The sequence below is a fragment of the Dermacentor andersoni genome, chromosome 1, assembly GCF_023375885.2.
Source record: "Dermacentor andersoni chromosome 1, qqDerAnde1_hic_scaffold, whole genome shotgun sequence".
NCBI classification, from domain to species: domain Eukaryota; kingdom Metazoa; phylum Arthropoda; class Arachnida; order Ixodida; family Ixodidae; genus Dermacentor; species Dermacentor andersoni.
The window spans coordinates 333618672-333645162 of NC_092814.1; the positions used below are offsets into that span (position 1 = coordinate 333618672).

The 26491-nt window shown below is 46.7% G+C and overlaps 1 protein-coding gene across 1 annotated transcript; it reads right to left on the minus strand.

Moving 5' to 3' along the window:
* Nucleotides 1-287: 287 nt before the first annotated feature.
* LOC126516935 (uncharacterized) lies at nt 288-21108 on the minus strand. The gene is made up of 5 exons (XM_050167015.2): nt 20943-21108; nt 18470-18819; nt 10718-10909; nt 5271-5496; nt 288-800 (listed from the first exon to the last, which is right to left on the minus strand). The coding sequence occupies exons 1-5, from the start codon at nt 21060-21062 to the stop codon at nt 306-308; spliced, it is 1383 nt and encodes a 460-aa protein (XP_050022972.1). The 5' UTR covers nt 21063-21108; the 3' UTR covers nt 288-305.
* Nucleotides 21109-26491: the final 5383 nt, after the last annotated feature.

The following is a 26491-nucleotide window of genomic DNA, read 5'->3' on the forward strand; positions in this document are numbered from 1 at the left end:
CTCTCGTCGAGATGGCACGCCGCCCTGCGCAGCTCCCATCTCGACGACCAACTCTGGGCGACCCAGCAGGCCTACGAAGCGGCGAAGAGGCAAGACCTCGACGTCCCATCGTGGGAGGCCTAGGCCCAGCCGACTGAACTGCTGGTGCTCATTAAAGTTCACTCTCTCTCTTTCAGGCCATTATTTTGCATCTCGACATAACATATGTCAGTCACGGCTGACAGTGACGTCGTCATTTTTTCTTTCACGCTGTAAAGACAAAATAGAGAAAACGCACCCATTCCGGAGCAAGCTTGTGCTCTTTACTATCCCTCAGTTACATTCGGGTAGGAGCAACGCTCGACGGGACTCATGTGCGAGCCTACGGGACAACGAAAGGTCCGTGCGAAGCTTTCCGAGTTCCTGGCCACAAGGTTGCATCTGTACGAGGCCTCCATGTTGTTCTTAGTACACATGCTCGCACAGGCACCCACGTAGAACATCATGCCCTCGGTGACCGACTCGAGACCCGGAAGTACCAGCGGGTGGCCCACCTTCTGGTGGTTCTCTACGAACGCTGCCACCGCCTCAGTGGCTAACGCCAGTTGAGCCGTAATGTCATTCTGTGGCCTGATGTTCAGTTGGGGCTCCAGGTGTTCGAGACATTCCAGCCACGATTTGTCGAGGGGCGTTCCGCGCAGCAGTGCGGCGGCAAGTTCGAGGCCAAAGGCGCCGTAGTTCAGCGTGGGTGGGAAGTCAGCGCCAAACCGTGGAGGAAGGAGCCACGCCAGCGGCACCCGTCCTTCGCCCCTCTGCGTCACCTGCAAAGTTGCAATCTTGTCGTTCAAATGAACCGCTAAAACGACCTTTCTATTCAGGAGAGCACGCTCATCATTTCAGCGAACCCACTACAGATGCGTGAAGCAAAAAGTGAAGAAATTCAATCGCCTAGGTAAACTGAAGCCCACCAAGATATCGCACATCTTAAACTTTATGGTCTCTCAAGCGTTTACAGCAACGGCAAAGTAGTTATTGCATACCATATAATAACGCTCCAGGATGCGGCGAATGAGGTTTGTAGAGCAACATTTCACACTCTACTTATCAAACGCAGTCTACAACGTACTGTTGCCGCTGAAACAAGATTGTGAATGCGCTTCATCTCGACATTTGGCGAGATGAAAAAATTAAAAAAATTTCACGAGCAACTACGATACTCCCTAATGCGAAATTTGAGCGTAGCTGCTTTCGTGAATTCGCGATATATTGTGGCAAAGAATTTCATTATGAACGGCAGGCTCCTCTGGGCGGCGGCGCTGAGCCTTCGCTCTGGCAGCTCGTTTAGCAGCAGCGGCAGACGAAGCACTACCACCGGTTGCACCGCTCAGTGTTCAGAAAGAAAGCGGGAACACGGGAACGTGTGGCTTGGGCGGAGCGCATTCTCTAGCGGCGGTGGCGGCGCAGACAGAGTTGCACATGCGCAGTCGTTCCGAAGTTCGCGCCAGCGCAATTTCCGCGCTCACCGTACGCCTGGTCGCCGCCGGCAGCCCGCGTACCTCCTCGCGCTTTCGCCATACCCTCCTCCGTTTTCCTCCTTGTGCGTCGTCCCTATCGTCCATGCTGTCGCCGCTTTTCCCATCCCCGCTGCGCGCCGCATACGCCCTCATCTTTCGCTGTCCTCGTTTGTTCGCTTACAAGTGACGCCGACGCACGCCGCAGGAATGGGCGCCAGGAGACACACGTTACGATTCGGCGCTGCATACTCCGGCATGCAGAATACGACGATTCGAGCCACACGGTGCGTGCGTTCGGACGAGCGGGCGGCGCGTAAGCTCCGCCCAGATCCAGCGCCCCGGCTTGTACGCTCGGAAGACTTCGCATCCGCGTCGAGAAACGCTATATAAAGAACTCTGCACAACACTGCTTCGCTTTACGCAAACACTGTCAATAAAATTATGTCCCTGCGAGTGACAGAACACTTCACGACGGCGCGTTGTCCGCTGACGGCTCCGCTGACAGCCAGCGACTTGGCAAGTATAGGCCTAACTAGGCGGACGTCGTGGCCGACGGCGCTTGCCATCCAGCCCAAGCTCGTCGAAGAGCGCTTATTTTTCACACAACGATTAACACTATACACTTAGTTCGCTCGTAATTAAGTACAATCGGTTTACTCGACGCAGTCGTTGCGAAGGGCAAACGTGCAAGCGAAGCGAGCAGCCTCGCTCAGACAGTCGGTGTGTGCTGCCTGCTTGCGAAATGCCCTCGCCTCGCGGCTGCCAATCTCGCCAGTAGCTTCGTACTAGTGTTGTAGGCGCTGCTTTGCAGAACAGGCACACGTTGGAGATAATTTTACTGAATTGGTAACTATTTCGTGTCGGAAACAAACCAGCCGGCAAACTAAAATAGAAGAAGAAGACGGCGAGAAATCGGCCCGCCGGCGCCAGCTCTGTGGAGGGAACGTCAGAGAACGTCACATGCCAGCCGCGCTGTCGCTGGCTGCGGCCAAACGACAGTAAGGTTGCCGGACGCGTCGGACAATGACAATCTGCGCGGTTTGTAGCACGCCGAGCGTCCGATCCGGCGCTGCGGCACGGCAAAACACCTCGATTCCGGCTTCTGTTCCGGCGCGTCGGACGCCGGATCGGACACCGAATCAGACCGTGTGTCTCCCGCGTAAGAGGTGCGCTCTAAAGGCCACCGTCAGGAATTCGTTAGAGAACTCCCTATCCTCTCACCGCTTCGTTTTTCCAGTAAGTGGGCATGAAATGAGCTTTCTGGCAACAGTGGTGAAAGGTCAACGCAGCGGGGAGAAATGTTTAGTGATGAATAAAACATCTCTAATGGTCTAAATTTACGTCTACATTTATGTTCACTGGAAACGCGAAGACTTGTGACCCTATTATCTCACTTTCACCGACTTTATTACAATCCTGCGCCATTCACAGAATCTCATATCAAGCCGGCCCATCGCATCTTTCCCAGATTAGACCATGGCTTTAAAGTACAACCAAATATCGCTCGTACCAAGCTTGTGCGTCATTCGCGATTGTTCATTGCCATTTACCATTGGAACGAGCTTAAAGATATATTCAGATTCAAATATTCATTTCCAACATATTGGGGGAGACAGGGAAGAAAAGCTGCAAGTGCAGCTTGAAAAAACACCTTGCCCCCTATGACCACAAGACATGGGCAGCGCGGAGCTGCCGCGTGTATTTAACAATACAAAAATACACAGTTTTGCAAGAATGCATGAGAAGCACCAAGTGAAAAGTGAGTAGTTCCGCGTAGTGAAGGTACAAAACGTTTCACACGTGACAGACGAAAAAAAAAAATACATATATATACACTTATATATGTAATATAAATGTGAACAAAAAGCTGTAAACTCAACTAATCTGCACTTCTGAAATAGCTGACCGTGTAAACATGCATATTAGTCCCGCTGATTAAGTTGAGAAAATTCTGATGGGGTAAGGGCATATATATCAATTCCATATTTGTTGTAAGCATTTAAAAGCCTTATCAAGTTGTTTTATAGCATTTGTGAGCTGTAATTAATTGTAAAACGGTGCACTGTCCAGGGTTCTGTGTTTCTTGTGAAACGTGAGGGGACACGTTCTTTTAAACATCATAATTTAACAAGGGATAGGTCGCTTTTCCAAAGGATAGGTCGACGCCTATAAATTTCGTGCACTGTGATAATTTTAAACTTGTCAAATAAATGATCGGTGAGTGAATCGTACGGAACATTTGCGAGGACGCGTACTATCCTTTTGTGCAATAAAAATAATTTGTTTAAAGTAGCTGCGGAAATCGTTTCTGTCAACAACCACGACGCTTTTCTTAGCAAACTGAAGTGCTTATTGCATGCCGACTGTTAGAACTGTATTGTGCCGACTGCATAGAATTGTATTAATCTCTATTGTTGCCACTACCATTGTATTTCTACTTTCTCCAGCATGTTGTCAGTGTTTGCAGTGTTATTTTTTCAGTATGTTTTATCAAGCTATGTTCTCGGCCAGTGGCGCTCGTATTGCTTCTATATTTTAATTATTTATTTACCGTCACATGTTATCTAATGTTATGTAACGCCCTATGTAATGCCTGTAAAAAGGAATTTAGGGTACATGAATAAAAACATGGTCAGACGCTTTTGTTGCAAAATTGTGAATTTACAGCTCTATACAGCGAAGACCGGTAGGGACACCTTTGCGCTCACCTTGCTCGGTCCGGAAATGCATAACAAACGCACAAATATGTGTACGCGCATACAACACGACTACCAACGTGTATTATCAACGTGTGCGACGACATGCATTCGCGTTCCAGTTACTTCTTTTAAGAAAACGCTGTTTTATGCATTGAAGCACAAGAGTAACAGGAACACCGATGCATTTCGTGGGTCACGTTGAAAATTAATATCTCAAAACTGTTGCAGTCCAGAGCATTCGTTCCAAGTGGATACGCCTCGCGAACTCACCGGCTCTAATTCGTAGATTTAATTGTATGCCGTAAAATAATTAAATAAAAGGTTAGGCAGGGTAATCGTGTGAATGATTTAATTAGACGTTTTGATTTCTCACAGAATAATGGTGGCCTTATCGAGTAATTTACACCAAGGATTGGAATTGTGCTATCTCCAACAGGCAATATTCAAAAATTTTGGACCTCCTAAAAAAAAGCACCCTATGGCGTACAGCCTTAATTAGCGAACAGGACATGAAGGACGCGACCCGACAGATGTCTGCGTGTTTCGCATTGTCTCCTTCATGGCTTGTTTGCGAATGCTACAAAACCCGCCCAGCATGATAATAGCGCAACGTGAGCAATAGCTCTGTGGTTTGCGCGTTCGGATCGTTCGCTGCGGCAGTGACATGACGACTTGGATCTCCGGCAAGGGCGAAGCCCAAAGTTTCGTTTTTCTTCACCATATGACGGTGAGGCTGAGGTTAGGAAGCTGGTGGAGACGAGACACTCCGAAAACAAACGGCAGTAACATTATTTCCGCGTGTTTTCGATCCATCGTCCAACTCCTCACGATTATAGTTTGTGCGTGCCGCGACACAAGCTCACCGTTGGCAGGAATGCCCGCCCATCTCTTCTGGGGCGCTCAAACTTAATAAGTGGTCTAAAGGCAATATGCATGCGGAGGCGACGACAGCAGACTGCACAGCGCCTGAGAATAGTTGTTGCCCGCCAATATCTCGGATAGTGCAGAAGGGCGACTGAGTCTGCTGAGTTCCTCTCCGTCAAAATCAAGTGCGAACGGTGTGGCCGTGAAAAATTGCCTGCGCTTGTCGGCCGAGCAGCGGCGGCAGCGGGTAGGAAGTGCTGGACTCCTCCTCCTCCATGTGCACCACGCTGAAGAGCTCCTTGCTCCGGATCTGAGACAGAGCGGACAAGTACTTGTCCACGAACGTCGGCTCTTCTTGCGCCCTCAGGTCCTCTCCTAGCTCTTTGTAAAACGCGTCTAGCTGGTGCATTGTTGGGAGCTTCAGTTCAAAACTGGCATCACTAAAATAAAAAAAAGGAAAAAAAGAAAACGAGGACACATTTATCTAAGCAGTCGTTATAAAGGCGCGTTTCTGAGTATGTATGTTTCCTCTAAAAGTTTAGCGTCAAGGGATACTCGATACCAAAACTATGGATTTATGACAGCGTACTTGACTGCTTCGTAGAGAGTTTCGTAACTGTGGCTGCTCAACAACGAAACTACGGGCTGAACTGCAATTTTTCGCGCAATATGTGCACCAAGCCCTCCTAATCGTCTGCGAAGTGCACTTTGAATCAGTAAAATGGGCCAGGATAACGTCAGCACTCTATTCCTGTTGTATTCCCTTTTTTCATGCTTTGTTAATTGTCAGAACCGCGCTTCGCCCATAAGTTGTCAACAGCATCGGCTGCTCATGAGTGATGGGTGACAACATGTTTGTTTGCTCGATTTTTCTCCTATGCATAGGATAAAAATCGAGTGAACAAAATCGTTGACTTATACCGTCCCTGGCCTATAGCAGATGCTAGCAGGGTTAATTGCTATCCAACCCACCTGCCTTTAAAAAATAAATTATGCAGAAACAGGGGCAGCCACAATGCTTTTTCATTCACGACAGCAAAGAGAGAGAGAGAGAGCGCAAAGGCAGAGGGGTTAACCAGAACATAGTTTCTTGTTTACTACCTTGAGGGACCGCGCTGTATCCCAGATACATGTCGCTTACGCTGCGTGACGATGTTGCTGAAATGTTCACCAAACCTATATCATGACACAGTTATCGTGCATGGCAACTTGTGGCATACAGCGCTCGAGCCCTTTATTATCCATCTACGAAAATGAAAGTTTGCCACAGTTAGTAGGAGCAATAGGCGTACACACTACTGTGTCTGATACGACGAAGCTGACTTAGAAAACAGAGGTCGAATTCACAAAGCTATTTGTTCGTAAGTGCTGTTCGTCATGGCCTGGCCGCATTCGTTAATAATACGTTCAGCATCAGGATTGACTAGCATCTGCTTTTACGAAAAGCTTTTGCGTAAGTTTCGTGAATACGGGCGCAGCACAAAACGTTCTTACACAAAAACTGTTTATAAAAGTAGATGTGAGCCCATCGTAGTGTTGGACGTATCATTGACGAAGGCCGTCGGCCAATGGCGAAGGGAACTTTCGAGCCCAGCGCATTTGACCCCAGAGCCTGTATTCATGTGATCTTCATTACGTAGGTAGCGCTCTGCTGTTGGCTTTTGCGGCGACGATTGTCTTTCCATCACGCCAACCGATATCACAATTTGTCCGCGGCTTACGTCGCAGACGGGTATGCACAAACAAATAGGAACTCATTTTTAGGCTTTTAGGTAAGTCGAGTGTTCTGAACATGGTTCTAGGTGCGGAATCCCCAAACCTCTTTTGTGTGTGACAGTTATTCTTGCTACATTTTTGAAATAGGAGCAAGCTTCGCTGCAAACGAAGGAATTCATAGTTGTTCAGTATGAGCGGCCATGAGCGCTGGTGTGCGAACAGCAGCGTCGAAGCTGAATAAAAGCCTGGCCTGGTGGTGCAATACTACTGTTCCATTTTTTTTTTCCTGGTTGTACGCCGCCATTGGTTGCAGTGGCTCAACACCATCGTTATCACGCCGGACGGAGCCGTCCGGCTGCTCTACACGCTGTTGTCCAGTGACAGCGACGCATGCGCAGACGGCCATCTCTGGCCGTGCCTGCCAGGCATACCGGCATTGAATGCGCCTGCAGGTGAGGGCGCGCACTGCATTCTTGGAAAAAGTGTGCCTTCGCCAAAATGCTTCTTGCACCAAGACAGAGCATGTTCAGTCTCCGTGCTGCTCACGTTCAAGCGTGCCCAGTAACCTTGGTCCCGCTGTTGATGTCGGCGCGCCGGACTGTGGAGTGTACAGAGAGAGTTATAGCCAAGCGGGCCAGCGTAGACGACGCTGGGCATGTTGTACCGCGCATGCGCACTGGCGTCTACGCTGGCCCGTCGAGCCCGCTGGGCTATAACTCTCCATTGTCATCGACGTAACGTCGCCATGACAAGCGCTCATGTAACAAGCGGGATGAGTGGCATTGAACGCTGTCGGACGTTGGTAGCGGGGAGATAGAACTTTTTCCATGTAGACGTTTTTTTAGACGTGGCACGATTAAAACAATTATTAAATTTTTAGTTTTACGGATGGAAACTACAGTATCATTATGTGGCACGCTGACTCAGGATTGATTTTGACTACCTGAAGTTCTCTAAAGGAAACCCAATCCATGGTACACAGGCAACTTTTCTTTTTGCATTTCGACCCCATCTAAATGCGGCCGCCATAGTCGGGATTCGTTTCCGCGTCCTCAGTCTTCGCAGCGCCATGCCATAGGCACTATGCCACCACGGCGGTGTGAATAAATAGACGCAACCGACAATTCTTATTGCCACTATAGAATATTCATACGATTCCGGCGAAAAATAGAATACCACAGGTAGGATTTACATGTTTTGTTTTGCCTGCTTTATTTATTGGTTCTTTGTTTCCTTCTTTCCCCGCTGTAATGCCTACGGGCGCTGTGAGTATTGTGATAAATAAATAAATAAAGGCTTGTGTGTATCATACAAACAATCCTTCAGGCACGAACAGTGGTTGCCAAAGTCATGATAGCTCATGTAGGAGTATTTACTGCATGCACTTGCATGGCAGCTAGCCGTTATGATTAGGCACTCAAATTTATTTTGACACAGTTTTGGAGTAAGAGCTACTAAAGCTGTCGCAGCACTCGACTGGGCATAAAAACGTTAGTATTTCAATTCCTCTTTTGTGTCTTTTGTATGGCCACCCTAGAAAAGTATGACTATAGCTGGAATTATATTGCAGACGTCCACCACTAACGATCCTTCTTGCACTAAACACAAACGTTACTTGTCAACAGGCAATGTTACTCTTTCTGATTGTTCAATTTTTTTGTGAAGTTTCGTGGCACGAATTAGGGCTAGCACACAATGTTCTGAACAGCATGATTTTCACAGTGAGAGATTATTTTGAAATTTTGTGGGCATTTCGCTCTTTATCGTTTCTGCAAACGCAAAAGTCCACGCAGCCTCCCACAGAGAGGCTGCGTCTATGACTCCGTGCGCCTATGACAATCGGTTCCCACAGGTCACTACAATAAGCAACCATTATATAAAATTGTTTAAAGGATTGTTTTGTGAATAACGTAAAGAATCGGGGGCTGTTGCAACGATTGAGGGGAGGGTACAATAGGGAATCCTATGTTGACAATATGGGATAAACGCCGCATTCAAACCGATACTCTTGTTCTAAAGGGATGTCGTGGCAGCTAGAAATACAAGCTCATACAAGCGCCTCAATATTACTAAAACTTGCTGCAGTTAATGATAGCCAAGAAATTGCAATGACATGGACTACTGTGGAACGACTACTCTATAGACGGAAACGAGGCAAGAGCGTGGAGGCGTTCCGAAAAGCCAGCGTTACTACAGTGAGCTAGCGTTTCAAGTTACCTCACAAGCGTTACCAGGTTTTCGGTCGGTTTGGAAACTCCGCCTTAGAGCATTTAGAGAAACATGACCCCTTTCCTTGCCTGCAGCACCCTCCCGGCAAGATCGTTCGTGCGTATCGCCGCACACCAAGCAACCAAGAGAGGCCATGCGTTCAAAGACTTCGTTCGGCAGCTACTGGAACAAATGACCGCTTTCTCGCCTCTCAACCCGTTCGCCTTCTTGTAGCATAACTACGGATCACATGTTAACCACTTTCTCCCGCAGGCTGCATGCAAAATACACTCTTTTTCAATGTCTGCAAAGTTACCAAATCCAAGTTGTGCAGAACTATATCGTGTGTTTCAGCGTAGCATTCGCTCTCAGTGTCTGCGTTAATTTCGAAGCACCGCAAGCGCAAGTCAGCCTTATTGACTTCAAGTTGCACTTAAGAGTGACAACGGCGGGCTCGGGAGTGAAAAAAAGACGCAGTGCTATCGGGAGAAATGGCGAGCGCTACGGTGTCAGACCTAGATGGGCACTTCTGGTTGCTTTAGTTATATCGGGAGTTTTAACATAGTCAATGCATACTAGCGCAGGCGTATACTTTAATACAGTAGGAGGTATTTTATAGTACCAGCTCTGGTGGTGACATCTTGAGACGATGTGAAAAGAGTTGTGCTGCCGGACTCTTAGGAAAAAAATGTTGGCTCTCCCGTAATCGAGACTGGATGTAAGCATGAAATGGCAGCCAGCGAAGCAGATTGGTTGGAGAAGATACTATAGCCACAATCTTAAAATGGCTGTAGTGCATGTTCGCAACGGCACACACACCCCAACACACTACACCGCACCATGTCATACTGTGCACTGGTTCACATGGACGCTGCCCAGCTAGAAGAAGAAAACCGGCTAAACGCCCCACGACAGGCAGCGAAAGCCGCCAGGGAGACAGAGCGCACTGCCGAGCTATAGAAGAAGAACTAATCGAATTTTAGGGTTTTACATGCCAAAGCCACGATTTCATTATGAGGCACACGGTAGTTGGGGACTACGGATTAATTTTGACCACCAGAGGATCTTTAATGTGCCCCCAGTCCACGGGACACCGGCGTTTTCGCATTTCGCCTCCATAGAAATGCGGTCACCGCGGCCGGGATTTCATCCCGCTACCACGTGCTTAGCAGCGCAACACCATAACCGCTAAGCCCCCGTGGCGTGTAGATGGCGTGTATTGTAGATAGCGTGTAGCGTATAAACGATTGTGAACAAGCATTAGGAAGAACTCGGAAGCAATTTTTTTTTTAACTTGTTTGGGCAGTAACTAGCGTATGTATATAATGCGGTCCTGTATAAAGGCTGGGGGGCCCGGGACGCATTTTTAGAAGTTTTGATTGGCTTCCCGGATGATCTCGTTTTTTTCTCGCAACTTGCCCGGATAACGGCTCTGACGTTGGCTCAAGGTCGCTGTAGGTCGCCGACAACAGGAGGTAAAAGCCTTTCATGCTTGAAACGCGCAAATATATTACAATGCTTATGTTACATCTAATAAATATATGTGTAACACAGTCGATCAGTGCAAAAAATAATAATATAGAAAGCGTCTCACCCGTTTACACCCAACACTGACTCCATCATCAGTTCTCTGCTTATCTCTACGCCCTTCTAGCATTCGGCTGGTCGTCCGAGTAAGTATGCTAAAACTGTCCGATAATTCTAGGTGAGCCTAAAGTGCGAGTAAATTGCGCTCACGTTGCAGGAAGCGTGACGCCTCGCTGGCTCATGAAGCTGATCATGGCCTCGGAGACATCCTTGAAGATCATCTCGGCCTCCTCCCATCCCCTGCTGGAGTCCAGTTCCTCCATATAGGGCATCACGGTGGGGTAAGGCATCAGTCGGCTGATGGCCTCAAAGCACTTGGTCTCGGAAATGCCCCGCGAGAGCCTTAAATTGAATGGAAAAGAACAGGCACAACGAAGAACAGACAGTCGGTGGAGTTGGCTATATTACATTGTTAAACGCAGCCCAAGTATACACACTGTGGTAAAGAGGCATGCAAACTCTAAGGTGGGTTTCGATAGAACGAAACATCCCATATCTATGACTGCTGGCCCCTCCTACTTTAAAACGCACTAAAATAAGCAAGCTCTGAATGAAACAGTAATTTATTTACCTCCGCATCTCTTTTTCGTCTGCGCAGAGTGTGTGAAGGTATTCGGGTACATTTTCAATGTATCGCATAAAGCATTGAGCGCTGTAAGATCAAGCTTTGTCGCTGTGAAACATAGAGCAAAGAACGCGAGTTCTCTCGTCTTGAATGAAAGCCTATAATTATCACAATTGAAGCGCCACAAGTCCAGAGATCGTAAGCATTGACAACAAGCTATGAGAGGGATCGCAAGCTCTAAACAAAGAGGCTTTCTCTTGCAGCAAGTCAGTTTCGGAGACGCGACATCCCGTGTTCAGTGGTACTATTCTTTTTTTCGGTCGAAAAGCTGTTACAAGATGGCGCGTGCGTGGATTGTAATATATATATCACATGCGATTAGCCGCGATAACACATAGTACCATAGAAGAAGTCTCGAATAGAACAAGACTAGGTTAGGACATTCCAGGGCGCGCTTTGGGAAAAACGGCACAGTAATATGGAATAGCAGCCAATCTCATAAATAGCGTGTAGTCGTACACTCTACTAAAAGGCTTCTGACCCTTTATATACAATGCCTTGCTACTTCAAGGCAACGAGAAATTTATCAGATGGACAATATAATAGTAATTCAAAGGAAAGAAGTCAAGTTACGGGAGCCACATTCACAAAGCTTTCGGTTCGTAAGTGTTCTTTGCCACTGGACAGTCAGCTTCGCTAATTATGTCCAGCGTCAGAATGGACTGGAATTTTCTTCTACCAACAATTCTATCGCAAGTGCTTTCTGTGAATCCGGGCACTACAATATAGGCCGGTCAGTCTGCTCACTGTTCTTTCAATATATTTGCTCAGGTATTTCGAATAAAATCAGGCTAACCTTTGACTTCGATCAACCCAGCGAACACATTGGCTTTAGGCGAGAACATACATAAACGCATCATATCAATGTAATCAGCTAATTCACAAGAGTGCGGAATCTTACAAGCCTCTTAGCATGGCCTTATCTGTATATTACGAAATCAGTGATAGCAGGAATCATGGAAGTGCTGCTTAGTAAAAGAGTGGCGGAAGCACGTTTGGCCATGGTAAATATCTGCATAGATTCCACAGCTAGCATAATTATAGAAACGTGGAAAATAACCATTTAGAAGAACTTCAAGTAAGCAGACACCTCTCCAATTATATTGACGGCATACTAGGAAGATGTAGTAAGGATGTCAGATTGGGAAGGATTAGATGAGAGATCGAGAGGGAATATCCCAGCAACCTCAGGTTTGCTGATGACATTCGCCGTTACAGTAACACTGGAGATGACCTACAACGTATGACTGAAGACATCAAACAGCAAAGTCTAACGGCAAATTGGAGGATTAATATGCATACGACTTTTGTTTATTAACCTGGGTTGCAATAAGAGTTCGCGATCTGTAGTCAACGTATTGAAGTTGTGAAAGATCAGATTTATCGAGACTGAGTAGTGATAACGGGGAGGAGATTGGAGACGTCAGAGGAATATTTCCAGATGAATAAAAATACGTTGCAGTTTATATGGGTGAGCACTCCCAAGCTAAGCGTGGTAGTTTACAAATATTCTTAAAAAGTATATAAAGATATTAGGACGGCTGTATGTAGTGACACGCGCCGTTCAACAACAACGGTCGTGCAGTTCAACAAACAGAACTATGAGGACAAGTTGTGTCATATATACTATTTCTTGGAAGATGCCGCGAGGACCTGGTTCGAGAACCGAGAGTCGACCGTAAGGACATGGGACATGCTTCACTACAGCTTCCTGCAAACCTTAACGAGCGTCGTGCGCAAAAAAAGGGCAGAGGCTCTGCTAGAAGCTCGAATGCAGCTGCCGAATGCGAACATTTCCGTCTACCCGGAAGAGATGACCCGTCTGTTCCTGCACACCGACCCGAATATGTCTCAAGAGAAGAAAGTTCGTTTTTTCACGCGGGGAGTAAAGCAATACCTCTTCACCAGATTAATTCGAAACCCGCCGAAGACAGTTACAGAATTTTCTACCGAAGCCACGGCCATCGAGAAGACACTAAAAATTCGCTGTAGACAATGTGACTGCGAAGTCTTTACTGTATATAGACAGTTTTAGAATATCGTTTGTCGTCTTGCGCACGTTAAACGTAAGCACCTTTGCGGGACGTTACGGTGCGCGTTCTTTCAAGTCTTTTAGTTTACCGTGCTGAAATAAAAACGTAAAGACGACGTTATAAAACAGGGCGCCGTCTGGTGCCTCGTGCTGAACGCATCCAAGCCAAGACGATCCATTAGCAACCATCCTGCTGTTGCTATGTGGATGCGTCTCGTCAGGCCTACGGGCTTCGAAATCGCCAAGCGATCTCGGAAAATGTATGGGCTATACGCTCATAACTAACTTTTCCGGTGAGTTTAGAGAAAACGAAAGCTCATTACAATAGTTACTGGCGATCAACGCGAGTGAGAGCGTAGTCATCACGAGAATTCGCGCTGAAGCGGGAGCCATCAATGCCGCCATGTTCGACACCGCTATTTCTTAGCGTCCGTAAACATTACGAACGTTAAACATTACGCATGCCAAATGACGTACGTTATCATAGCGCACGTAAACCGCAGAAACCCAATAACGTTCCGAGCATGCGTATTGAGGACGACGCTATTTGTTTACGTGCGTAATGCGCTTACGTTCGGTTGCAAACGCTGTTCTAAAACTGCCTATATATAAATAGCTGACGCCACTGACCTGCAGGTCAGATTTATAGGATGGCCTACTGTGCTCGATGTTATCGTTCTTTTAGCGCTACTTGTATTTCTGGGTACAGGTTCGTTCAATAAAGAATTAACGTTATTAAGTCACGCTTTTGAGAATGTATTTGACAATGTGGGATAATTTCACGATAGCGTGACATTATTAAAGAGCAAATGGTCTAATAACTAGATTTGGTACAAAGTGAGCAAAAAAGTAGTCGAGGACGGCTCAGCATTACGTTGTGCGAATAAAACAGCAACTATTCCGCCAACTGGTGGTGCCGCCTGATGGAAGTAAGGTAAATTGAAGGCACTTGGGAGAGGACATCGTCGTGAAATGGACCTAATATAGGCTAATGTTGGTGATGATGATGATGATGATGATGATGATAGCCTATGAGATTGCCAAATATTGACAGTGCTTTTAGCGTCGAAAAAAAGCTATATTGAATAAAACTGCACAGGTACATGGCGTACGCCAGGGGTCATGCCATGTCCATGTTCAATGACTTAGTTTATTAAACACAAAATAATTTCTGATAATAATAACATAATAACAAGTTCTCAATTTTGAGAACACGGTCATACTATCAAGTAAATAGAGATGCCACTGATGATAAGTTTACGGTTATCGCTAAGCTCAGTGCTAAGTTCAGGCATTTTTTTAGGAAAGGACACAGTACTGGAAGGTTTCGCGGTAAACTTCATTAGAAACCGGCCATCTTAGTGAGCTTTCGTCAAAAATACTTTGCGTGAGGACTAAATTATATTTGAAAATGAAATTCGAGAATGATTTTTAATACATCATTAAATTAGACCGGAAGACGTTGCCCCTTTTTATGAAATCGAGAAAACATTACGAACACTGATGCCGGGCAGGAGATTTCTGCTAAAAATATGAATGGCCACACAGGCATGCGAAGTGACCAGTCAACAGCATTACTGCACGCTTCTTTCGAAGAACGATTGCAGCAGATGTAAAGCAGTGACCCTCAACTTACTATGGAAATGCTCTCGTTCCATTGTGACTGATGTACTCGACGTGAACCAGGTTTCAAGAAGTGCACATCCGAATGCTTCGGCGCTGACCAAAAGTACGAATGCCAGGCGCTTCGAGGCAGATCAAATAGGTTTTCTTTGTTTATTAATCTGTTCTGAGAGGAATGACCCTTTCCGAGCGAAGTCCCGACGAAAGAACACTCAAGAAGTAGAATACATTGCTACACCCCGACAAAAGGAGTTGCGAATACAAGGAGCTTAGGGCAACTTCATGATATTCGTGTTTTAGGGAGAAGACGAAATTGTAATGTGACAATATCAGGGAGAATCGGGCACAGTCACAGCATTTATTATCCATCACTTTTAAGGAAAATATAGCAAAAATAAACCGTAAGTACCATCGGAGAACACTTTCGAAGATAAAGCTTTTGCACGAAGAACTCTCGGAATTGAAATTTTCAAAACTGGCTACTTTTAATTTTAAAATAATGCACCATCCTTCCAATGATGTAGAGCTTGCCCCCTGTGATAGCAATATAATATCTATTTCAAGCAGCATAAACTTAAATGGCACACAATTCTTCCTACCGTATAGAAGAGGCATTCGCTGCCCGTCAGTCGCTTCATTTGAATATCAGTTTCTGGGAGGGATGTACGAGCGTTCTACTGCTGGTGTAAACTGTAAATTTGTTATTCAGTGCACGCTTATCAGCTGTAAATTGTTATTCGGTGCAAGCTTACCAGTATTCTAGTCTCTACACTCATTCAAGCAATTGATCAGACATGGCGTTTGCGTCATTTGTTTTGTAATTGATGAGAATTTTGAGTTTCAAAAAGCTTATGATCTGCAGCGTGATGTGCCGATGAAGCAGGCAAGCTGGATAAGGTGTTCCGCGCTTTCGGTAATGCTGACACAGCTGTGCCTGATCACAAACAAAGCAGCGGAACAAACATACAACGAAGCAAAGAAAACAGAAATTACAGGCCATCCCACACTCTTGGCTTCTAGTGATAAACGTAATCTGCTTCCTAAACTTAATCATGTCGCGATCTGTCATTGTATTGGTACTGACAGCATCATTACGGCGCGTATTTACCATCATTGTTAGTAGGGACAGCGGGGCATGGCACTTGCGTGAACGCCGAATGTTTGCGCGCATGCGTGAGTAAGAGCAGGTGCGAGAGATGAAATGTGGGGACTTTTGCTCCTTGAATATATGACTCTGCCTAAGAACTACGGAGGAGTTTCTTAACGCGTGTTTGCGTTTGTCCCTAGGCGTGCCGGCCGAAGTCGCGGTGCGCGGTAGTGATGATCCAGCGCCTCCTATTTTTTACTGGCTGAACTTAGAATGGTAAGTTGGCGGCTGGACGTAATTGCTCGGTCGTGTGTATTACTAATTGAAACAACACGTCATTATTTCACATTATTGGCGGCACCTCCCGGACACACAGCGGCAGCCGGGACACCAAAGCTAGAACCCGGACTGGTTCGTGATGTTGGGGCTCGCCGAGGCGTGCGCGTGCCAGGGGTGTATAAGATCGGCTGTCCCGGAGGGCCAATTTTTTATTCGAACACGTCTTGGCACGCTTCGGCCTCCACGGCCCCAACCCACGGGCCGCCCTGCTTCCAGCTTTGATCCCCCCGCTACACCTTGGGTTCCCTAGAGATCCGGCGCCGCCTGCTTTATTATAACCTCAGGTGCTCTCCTGAGGCCTCCGTTTGCCGATAACATGTGCCCTCCTGGAGCAGTGCTTGTAAAAAATTCAACCTATCGTCGCGACGAAAAAAGCGACCCGCGACTTATACAACACCAGTCAGAACCTTACCCTTCTGACACAGCGATCACAATATGGGGCATTCATGCCCACTACCTCACCGCGCGCGGGCAGCCAGCGGCGGAGCGTAAACAAACTCGACCGCACTCCGCCATGCCGGAATGTCTAGGGGACAAACGCATACAACATGCTCTAAGAAACCTCCTCCGTACTGCCTACGCAGAGTCACATATTCAAAGAGCAAAGGGCCCCAGATTTCATCTCTCGCAACCGCTCTCACTCGCGCCTGCGCAGAAACGGCGAGCGCCTCGAAAAACGTCACGCAGCGCTGTAACTATACTATCAAGCGTAAAAATGCATTACGGGCAGCCCAACAGCACATTTTATTGCACGGAATGCCAGGAAGCTCTTTTAAAGACTAACTAATTGTCCATCTCCTCCAAAATTTTATAGTGAAAGCTTCTTTTGCACTCATTGGCTGTCGCTTGTCTGTGAACTAAAGCACCTGGGATATCACCGTCGTTGATTGTTTCTTTTACCTGATTCACGCTATCATGTTCGACCATTTCATTCAGCCAGCGTGCTGCGATTAAATATGCATTTCAGATGCCGATAGCTTGATACAACATCTACTTTAATCGAAGATGCGCTAGGCATTTTCTTGCCTTGCACGCACGTGCGTTCCATCATGCCCGAGCATACTATCACAGGAAACTCGTGCTCTAAGTTCGAAATCCAGTAGGAATGATCACCTTGTTGCGTGGGAATTGGCAACATATAAATTAAAATAAATTCTACGATTTTGGTTGCAAGAACCATGATCTTGTTACGAGGCGCATCTTATAGTGTGGGGGAGGGGGGAGGAGGAGGCTCCAAAGTAATTTTGCCCACCGAGGGTTCCTTAACCTGTACGCATTTCAATGTATAAGAACGTTTTGCATTCCTCTCCCAATCGGAATGCGGCCACTGAGACCGGCATCGAGCCCACGATTGCTCAGCAGTGCAATGCCATAGTCACTGGGCTACCCCGCGCTGGATAATGTTTGCCTGAGCAGCAGGTTTTCACAGTGAGCATATTGTTTGATGGATGAAGCTCAGGGCCACACTTGCAACGCAGTTCGCATGCTACGCAGTTTTGCAAGAGCAGCTGTGCGAGCATACCAACAACGTATATTTTTCTGCTATCGAAGAGCTATTCACATTCAGCTCCGCTTCTGTCACGGAAGCTGTACTATAGCTTCACTTCATGAGCGGCAAAAAAAAAAAAAAAGACGGCAAGCGGACATAGTTTGCTGGAATGGTCCCGAAAGCCCCGAACGGGGAGCACTGGGGGATTACTAAAGCATATTCATTTCGGTAGGCATGGAATGGGACAGAAGGGCCTCCTTGTTGGCGCCCTCTTTTTTGAACGTATTTTCTCAGCTATGATACTTCATTTGCAATAACTGCAGCATAAGGCAAGTCGCAACGATGCACGACATGCTGCCAAATCAGTGTTTCAGCTAATATTTTGAAAGAAACTTAGGCCCCACTTGCAAAGCATTACATTCTTGAACAACGTTTAGTCATTGAAAGGCCGCTTGTCTTCGCCAATCACAAGTGGCCGGTACCTATTCTGACGCGCGGCTGTACAGCGTTCTGACCGATTTGTGAACTCAGGCACTGGTATAAATACTTTTGTTTGTCAGAACTGTCAACAGCCAGACTGACTTTTGAATGTAACATACGCAATCACGACTGGCGGGCGATTATGCTTACCATCAGATCTATTGTTGGTTTGTAAATTCAGGCCCTAAAGATGACACACCGAAAACATCGTGCGCGCGAGCACTCACTGCCTGTCTGTAAGCGGGCCTAGGTGTCGTGCCAGCTCCCAGCTGACGTAGGCCGCCACCTCCGAGTGGCCCACCTCTTTCGCCAGAAAGCGCCTGTAAGCCAGGAATGATGGGTGGCCGACGGCCACTTTGCTCAAGTCTTCCAGCGTGAGCGGCGCTGATGACGAAGAATCGTTCTCGTGCGACGAGTTGCTAGTCGAAAGCAGCGGTATGATGGCGTAGTACCGGTCCGGATCTTCCTCGGGAATGATTCCGGACACCTTGAGAACGGACTCTTCGGTGTCCATGATGCGGTGCACGATCAAGTTGATGTCCAGGTTGCCATGCAGCGACACCTTGCTGCGGTTCGCCTGCCACCAGATCCCGGCGAGAGAAGGAAATTCAAAACGTGAAACGCAGTGGACGCGTTCCGAAGCGCTGAGAAAAATCATTTCGTGGTGAATAATCCGAACTGGTTAATCAGCAGCTTTACAGTAAACTTAGTTTCGTGTCTAGAAAGTATGTCCCGTATTTTTAAGCCATGAAAGGTACGGTAACATGAAAGGTACGGTAACATGAAAGGTACGGTAGTTTTTTTTTCTTTCGTTGAAGAAATGACGTTTTACTGCAACGCAGTGGCTTCACACTCCTGACCACCGTAATTTTTGTTTGTGACAGGGTGAACGAGAGAAACGTCAGACACTTGAAAGTCGTCAGAGACATGAGACTTGCGGCGCATTCCTCACTCGCTCTGCGAATCCCTTGCGGGAGATAACTCGGAAACGGCGGTGGATTTAGCGGATGCTTGCAAGGAAACATCGCTGCACCTGCTTTGAGTAAACGCAATACCGCAAAGCTTGAGATATGAGGTGATCACCGGAGCGGTCACGAGTCTCACGAAAGTCGCAAACCTCTGCGGCGCTGGCACATGCCGGAGCGGCTCCGCTGTTCCGGCATTCCTTACGGAGGTATTATCGTAGCCCGTCTGCGGTATATAAGTTTTTTTTTTTTGCCTTGCATGTCACATTCTCACGGATGAAGTGTTTCACTATCATTAAGAAAAAGAAAGCTGGGTTATTTACGAACGCTCGGGACTAGCTTGGTCAATGACTGATGTAGAGGTTTCCCTCGAACAAAAGCCTAGCAGCTGCAAAACCAACAAGTCTCTAAACAAAATTTAATGCCGCTATATAATATAGACAACGAGTCCCTCTAGTACTCGCAAATATACTCTACAGGCAACGAAATCACCCTTTTACATCTCCTATGTACTAACTCCTACACGCCGCGACACGTGGCATGGAAGAAGGAGTCGCCGTGTTTGACAAAGCAATTAGTGCACTGATGCTGCCTTGCACAAAACGAAGCTCTTGATGAGAACCCTTCACTGCAGGTAAAATTATACAAATTTTCACATGGAATACGCCGTCTGAAGAACCTTTCAGATCTCGCAAGAATTGTGATATTTTATCACGCCTCTTCTGCCGGTGCATTGAAGTGGCCCTTACCTACCTAACTGATGTAACATGTCTTCACTAAGGGCAGCTTGATAAAGCCACCACTCGTGCTTTTATCAGCTAACGTATAGAATGCTTAGAATACTTCTTCAGACCGCCATACACCCCCTCTCACTTTAATCCCCCAGTCGCCCGCTCATCCAATTCAGCTTGTGTCACGAATTTTTCTCATTATCGCAGTAAGGCACACACTTAGTGCCTTGAATCATCTAGAGGCCGCAGACAGAAAAGCAAGATGGGTTCTAACGCAACGTAGCCTCGATTGTTTCGCGGTATAATGCGCATGTTTCCATACACACGCAGCTGTTTAGTGTAGTAAGTGAGCAAAGCCTGGGTCTGTCTTGTGGATTGGCCAGTCTTACAGTTGGGTTGAATTCGCTCATATTCCGACCGCGCGGCGTGCCGCGACCTTCACAGCAGCTTCTAAGGCCCCAAACCTTGAATTCTCCGCGATGTTGCTTTAACTTGGAACGTCCCGCCCGACCAGTAGAGAAACTTAGAGACATGGCTAAAAATGAAAAGAATAAAACAAAATATCTGCCGGAATCGAATCGGCCTTGCGGCATATCGAAAACAATATCCATTATTACAAGTGGCGTTTTATAGTGACAGAATCCGAGCTATACAACGTAATTCTCAGGTTGCGTCAGATTTCAAACCGCACACACACTCCAATCAGCACGCGTACACCGACACACGCGCACCTGCATATTGATTCAATGTTAAAAATACATCGGCAAGTGTGCTGCTCCAGTGCTGTTCACTCTTCTCCCCAAGTAGGTGCACTTCACTTCACTGCGGCTCAGCGTGCACAGAAGCTCGCAGGCTCGCTTTATCACATTTCATCCGTTGCTAACCGCCAATGCAGGGGCACGCAAGTATTGACACAGCGTTTTACAGAAAAGCGAGGAAGCGAGCGCCAAACGAGGGCTCGCTTAGTGCGCTATGAGCCCCGAGTGGGCGAAACGAACACGTACATGTAGAAGCATGACGATGACGTAGGAGTGTACGAGCTCCTCGTACGCCCCGCGACGGCGCAAACGGATGCGCTCGAGGCGCCATGACTCCAGGTCTTGACGCCGGCCCATGGAGAACATCGGGCGGCCGTCAGGTCGCCTCCACGTCGGGTGGCGGCGTAAGTCGAACAATGTCTACGAGAAGGTGTGGAGACACAAGAGGCGTCAGCTACGCCGACACTTGGCTCGGAGAAGTCCGGCAAGCGGCAGTTAATGTTAAGAAACGAGGTCAGAATTTGAAGGCGAAGCCACCGCATTTCGCGAACAAGTGGCCGAAGTTATTAGATAATCGCAGCCTCGAGCGATTTCGGGCTTTCAATGAGACCCTCTTGCAAAACTCCAGTGCTTAAATTGTCTCAACCTAATGGCTCATAGCAGAGTGTTGCAAAATGATTCATTTTAGCTTTCGAAAAAGATACTTTGAAGTTAGTGGAAATTGGTCGTACTCCACGTTGCCTTTCAGTATGCTGTTCAATATACATGCTGTTTTTTTTTGCCTGCATCAATTTTTTTTTAGGATTGCCTATGACATACAGAACAATTCTAACCCTTGGTTTAAATTACTCGATGGGGCTGCCATTACTTCTGCGGGAAATCAAAAGTGTTCAAATTAAAGTAAAGAATTAAAGTAATTACGCTGATCACCTTTTCAATTAATTACTTTACGCCAGATATTACAATATATGGATTATAGCCGCTGAGTTCGCACGGCGTATGCATTTGGAACGAATTCGCTGGAAGGTACCAGCAAAGATAATTTTCAGCGTCAGTCGAAATGCATTGGTGTTCCAGTTACTTTTGTGCTTCAATGCATGAAACAGCGGTTTCTTAAAAAAAGCTACAATTCACGCTGTGAAGGTGGTTACCCAGCGAAGCTGTAGCATTACTTAATCCGATAGACCGCTGTGACGTAGCCTTGAATAATTGAGCAATTCACTACATGAAATGATTGACAGAAAGACAAACGCACTGTACCAAAAGAGTACCTAAGTGTGCATGGCTTGCTTTGGGCAGAAACCACTGCGTTCTGCCTAGCCTGAGCGCGACGCCTTGTGCATACTGATGTTGCTGTTCCTGTCGCCGCTCATCGTCTTCACGCTGCTCTTCGGAAGTCCTAACTATGCGTGGCCTTCCCATATCGCTATCATGACATAAATGAAATCAGTTACTGGATAGGTTCTTCTACATATGAAGTGTAGTGACGTCACTCCTTGCTTCGTATGCTGTATTCGCCGCTTCCCGGCAACTGCAGCTTATGCAACCGTTAACTTCACAAGGAAACGCATGCGGCGAACGCGACGTGCTTCGCATTGATCGAACGCGCCTTATGATCTGCCATGTGGCTTTGACACTTGTTTTGTGCTTTTTCTATTGCAACGAATACTGATGTGCGTTTTGCATGCATAGTTTTAATGGAGATGGGCACTTTTGGCTTCAATTCGTGGAATGGTTTTCTGTTGGCTCTTCTATCGACTGTTCTGTCGACGGAGACGAAAAAATCCCGGGATGCAAGTCATATACAGCTTTGCTGTAAAACGCCAGTGTACTGTGTACCGTACATTGTGTGCACGTCAAGAACCCAAGGTAGAGTCAAAACTATTCCGGGATCCCCCAAAAGGCAAAGCCTCATTCATATCGTACTTTGGGCACGTGAAACCCGAGAATACGTATATTTTCTTTTACGTGGAAGTCCCTACAATATTAGTGTCCTTTTGACGCGTGTCAACACCTAAGTTCGCTCTCGGGGCCACACTGCATCCCGTCCAGGTTACTCGGAGAACCCGAGACCGTGCAAACTACTAGTGTGACACTGAAGATTTTTTTTAATTTATGCGACAGATATCTTGCGTTCGGTAACGATAATATAGAAAAGCACAGTTAACCATGACATCGCCCTCAGCTCACATATACGGGCCATCGGTTCTTTCGTATAACAAGCAGTTGTCAGTGAGGACGAAAGCTCAGGCACGTGCCCGCGACATGCTGCATTTTTGTGTATTTCTAGTATCCTCACTTTCTAGCATTCATACCCACAGCGACACTGAACAAGGCAATACAGCAACGTTCATGTAGTGTCTTATTTATCTGCCGTTGACAGCAATCTTGCCACAGCACGACCAATCAGATGCCCTCATACAACGTTCTTTGTTCTGTGCTGCAACAAGCTGTTTCGAATTGCCTAATTGCTGCAATTCTGCACTCACCCGATAACTCCTCGTTGCTCCGGTACACACAACTATCTGCAAATTTCAGCTCATCCCATTCCCAGTAGGAGGAAAGCGGCGACTGAAAGCTTTTCATAACTCAAGCGCAGAAAAATCACATTTCTGAGGTAAACATTCACATTCAGAAATGTTTGCTTTAGTGCACTGAACTAAAGTCAGTGACACGCCAAAAATACACCACCGGTGCTTCCCAAAAAGAACACGTATACTGGATGCTGCAGCGAATCACTTCATCCTATCCTTCCTCCCATCCATATCTGTTGTACCACGTTCTCGCCTTCGCCCAAATGCTTCTTCTTGCTCAAGCACTAGCGTGAAGTGAAACATCTCACTCTTTTGAGAGCACATTTTCTTCAGGTATTTTTGCATTGATACCTGCTGGGTATCACGTCAGGTCACGTCAGGTAGTCCCAGGCAAATGATTCGCCTAATCGCAGTTGTAACAAACCGGTTGGGTTCTGGACAGCCTTCATCTCTACATATGGCTATTTCTATTCTTCGTACGTACGGTGTGACCACCGCGTATTCATTGTTGCTTAATAACTCGGTCGCTTCTTTTCATACCAGTGGCATCTATAAAAGTCCTATTTCTCGAAACGCGAAGGGATGAAGGACACGCGCATCACGCACTTTTGGGAGGAGCTGTACACTTGTCATTGATTACGACTTTAGCCAGCCACATCTGTGATGACATTCTCATGCACATAAGACTAGCAGAGTGCTGCTGCTGCGAAATGATTCGTTTTTTATTCTTCGAGGAACGGACTTCGCTTTGACAAAATTCGTCCATATCCATGGAACAAAGAGAATCTCGGTACATCTCTGGCACAGGCATACGGGAAGGCTGTGTGGATTTCTGCTGAAGTTAGTTAGCTAGTGATTGTCTGCAGAGTAACTTGACTGTTGTGCATAAATATTTATGTTGGTATGTGCGGGAAGGGTGGGGATTTAACTGGCGCTTTGCTTAGACTTGAAATATACCAACTAAATGATAACTCTACATCAGTGGTAACTAAATTAGGCTGCTTGAAAGATGCATTTTACACGTACGCAAAATAACTCCCGCTCATAAAGCATTACGCAAGTAGTGGTAGAGAGTGAAAGAAAGTTGAATGAAAGAGTAATACGTCGCCGAACTTTCTGTAAGACAAATGTACAATTTGGGCGGGAAGCTTTTGAGACGATGACAAATTTACAAGCGAGTAAAATGCTTCGTGAAAGTAGCACTAAAGTACTGACTTTGGCAGTCAGTATCACTATAGTAGCGATGCCATGTACCCCATATGCTGGGCGATGCCATGTACCCCATGTACCCCATATTCGTGAGCGTAATATACCAACGCCTCCTAGATAGCACAAGGCCCGTGCACTTCGATCCATGATGTCATGCTACCTTGCCCGACTGCCATAGAATCTACGAGGGATGCTCCTGAGCAAGCCGAGGTGATTTCGACGTCACCGCTTTCATCACGCCGGGCTTGGCAATGAAAATTTCGGTCCAAGTAGCATGACGTCATGAAGCGTAGAGTTTCGTACAATAATTACGAGAGGAAACTCTGGCGCTGCAATCGTTCAGCCACCATGGGACCGATGGGAAGTACATGGATTTGTCTGATCTTCCTGCTCGTCAATTCAGACGCTCTTGTGGTTTTTTTTATTGAGCTTTTTATGCCTTCATTGTCGTAAATTTCAGAGCAATCTATACACTTTGAAGTGCAGAAGGCGCTGCGAACACGCACAATCGCTACTAATTGCAACGATGGAGCTTGTCGAGGTGGCGAAATCGAAACGCGCCAAGCATTTCAAGGCACTGGCATGCCCACGATAAATTCATAAAGGCATTTCACGTCGCTTGTCAGTGCATGCGTCCGTGGCGTAATGGCTTGAATATCAGGCTGCTGTGCTAGAGCTCCTGCGTTCGAATCCAGCCGTCGGACAATATTAATAATGTGTACTTATTGATTACGTAGTGGATTGTTGAAAATGACGAGTTTACGAACTCGCAAAGCCGCCTGAAACTGGAAGGACGAAGTTTACGCGAATCCAATCGCTTCCCATAATTCCCATGCTGGCTCAACCACTCTCATTTCAGCTCCCGTAGATACTAGCTCCAGAATTCCCTCTAGTAATTACTGTATGAAACCGTGTCATAATGCAGAGTGCACAGGCCTCCGATCTAGGAGGCACTGAATATACCCAAAGGAATAGAAAAGTGGCAGTCACTTCGTTCTGTTAGAGATAGTTCATTCGTTGGAACCATAAAGCTTCCTACAATTACAAGAGGTAACTCTCCCACTGCGATCGTTCAGCCACTATGAGATTCTGATGGGCCGTTCACGGATGTGTATGGGCTTCGAGCTTGGGGCTTGAGACGTTCTTGCGGCTTCATTTGTTACGCTTTATCTGGACCCAAATGGAAGTAAATTGCGAGGCACTTTATACTTTTTGTTAATGCTGAGGGCAATAAGACTCTGCAAGGACGCATAATTGCTACTAATTGCGGTGGTTCCGTGCGTCCGTGGCGTAATGGCTTCATATCGGGCTTCTGTGCTAGAGGTCCTGTGTTCCAAGCCTGCCATCGGGCAATTTTAATTATTTTTAATTACTTATAACGCCGTGCTTTCTTAAAAGTCATGAAGCCACTTAAAGTCAGGAGGACGCAGTTTAGGCAAATTCATGCACTATACCCATCATTCTTATGCTGGCTGAACTGAAGGCGCTCCTTACAGCTCCCGTAAACACTAGCGCCCTAGTTCCCGCTAGTAATTGTATGAAACTCTGTGGTTGGAAGGCTATTGGACGAGAACCACAAGTGCAAAACAGAACAGACACGAAGAAGCTAAATTTAGCAAACACCGATTGTGCGCCAGCGCAATTGTGTGTGTTTCTGGTAAAGGTGTATTTTGGGCTAGTTGGCTCGTATCCCTACTACAGCGCCAGAGAACAGAAGAGACCAGACGAAGAAGAACGACACGTACACAAGGTACACTAACAACTGAAAGTTTATCAACTGGATGCCCAGAATAAGCACTGGCTGAGCATGAATAAGCAGAAGATATGAAAATATAAGAGGTATGAAAGACCATCACATTGTCAAGCCTACTACGCGTGAAAAACGGTTCCTGTAAGGAATATGAAGTCTTTCTCTGAGAGCACGAGGGGCGGCTTGCTGGCACATACATTCTTCACATATGTACATTCCGTTTCACAAAACGTGAAGAAACTGGCGGAGAGGGTGGAAATAAAGGTGGTTTTAACGCACCGGACAAGCTAGCAAAAATGTGC

What these genes read in the sequence shown, in the direction of transcription:
- LOC126516935 (XM_050167015.2), bottom strand. Translation starts at nt 21,062, where the DNA reads ATGTTCTCCATGGGCCGGCGTCAAGACCTGGAGTCATGGCGCCTCGAG. An exon ending in TCATCGTCATGCTTCTACAT is followed by an intron (nt 18,820 to 20,942) that starts GTACGTGTTCGT and finishes ATCTGGTGGCAG; the next exon opens with GCGAACCGCAGCAAGGTGTC. An exon ending in GGCCCGCTTACAGACAGGCA is followed by an intron (nt 10,910 to 18,469) that starts GTGAGTGCTCGC and finishes ATTCAATTTAAG; the next exon opens with GCTCTCGCGGGGCATTTCCG.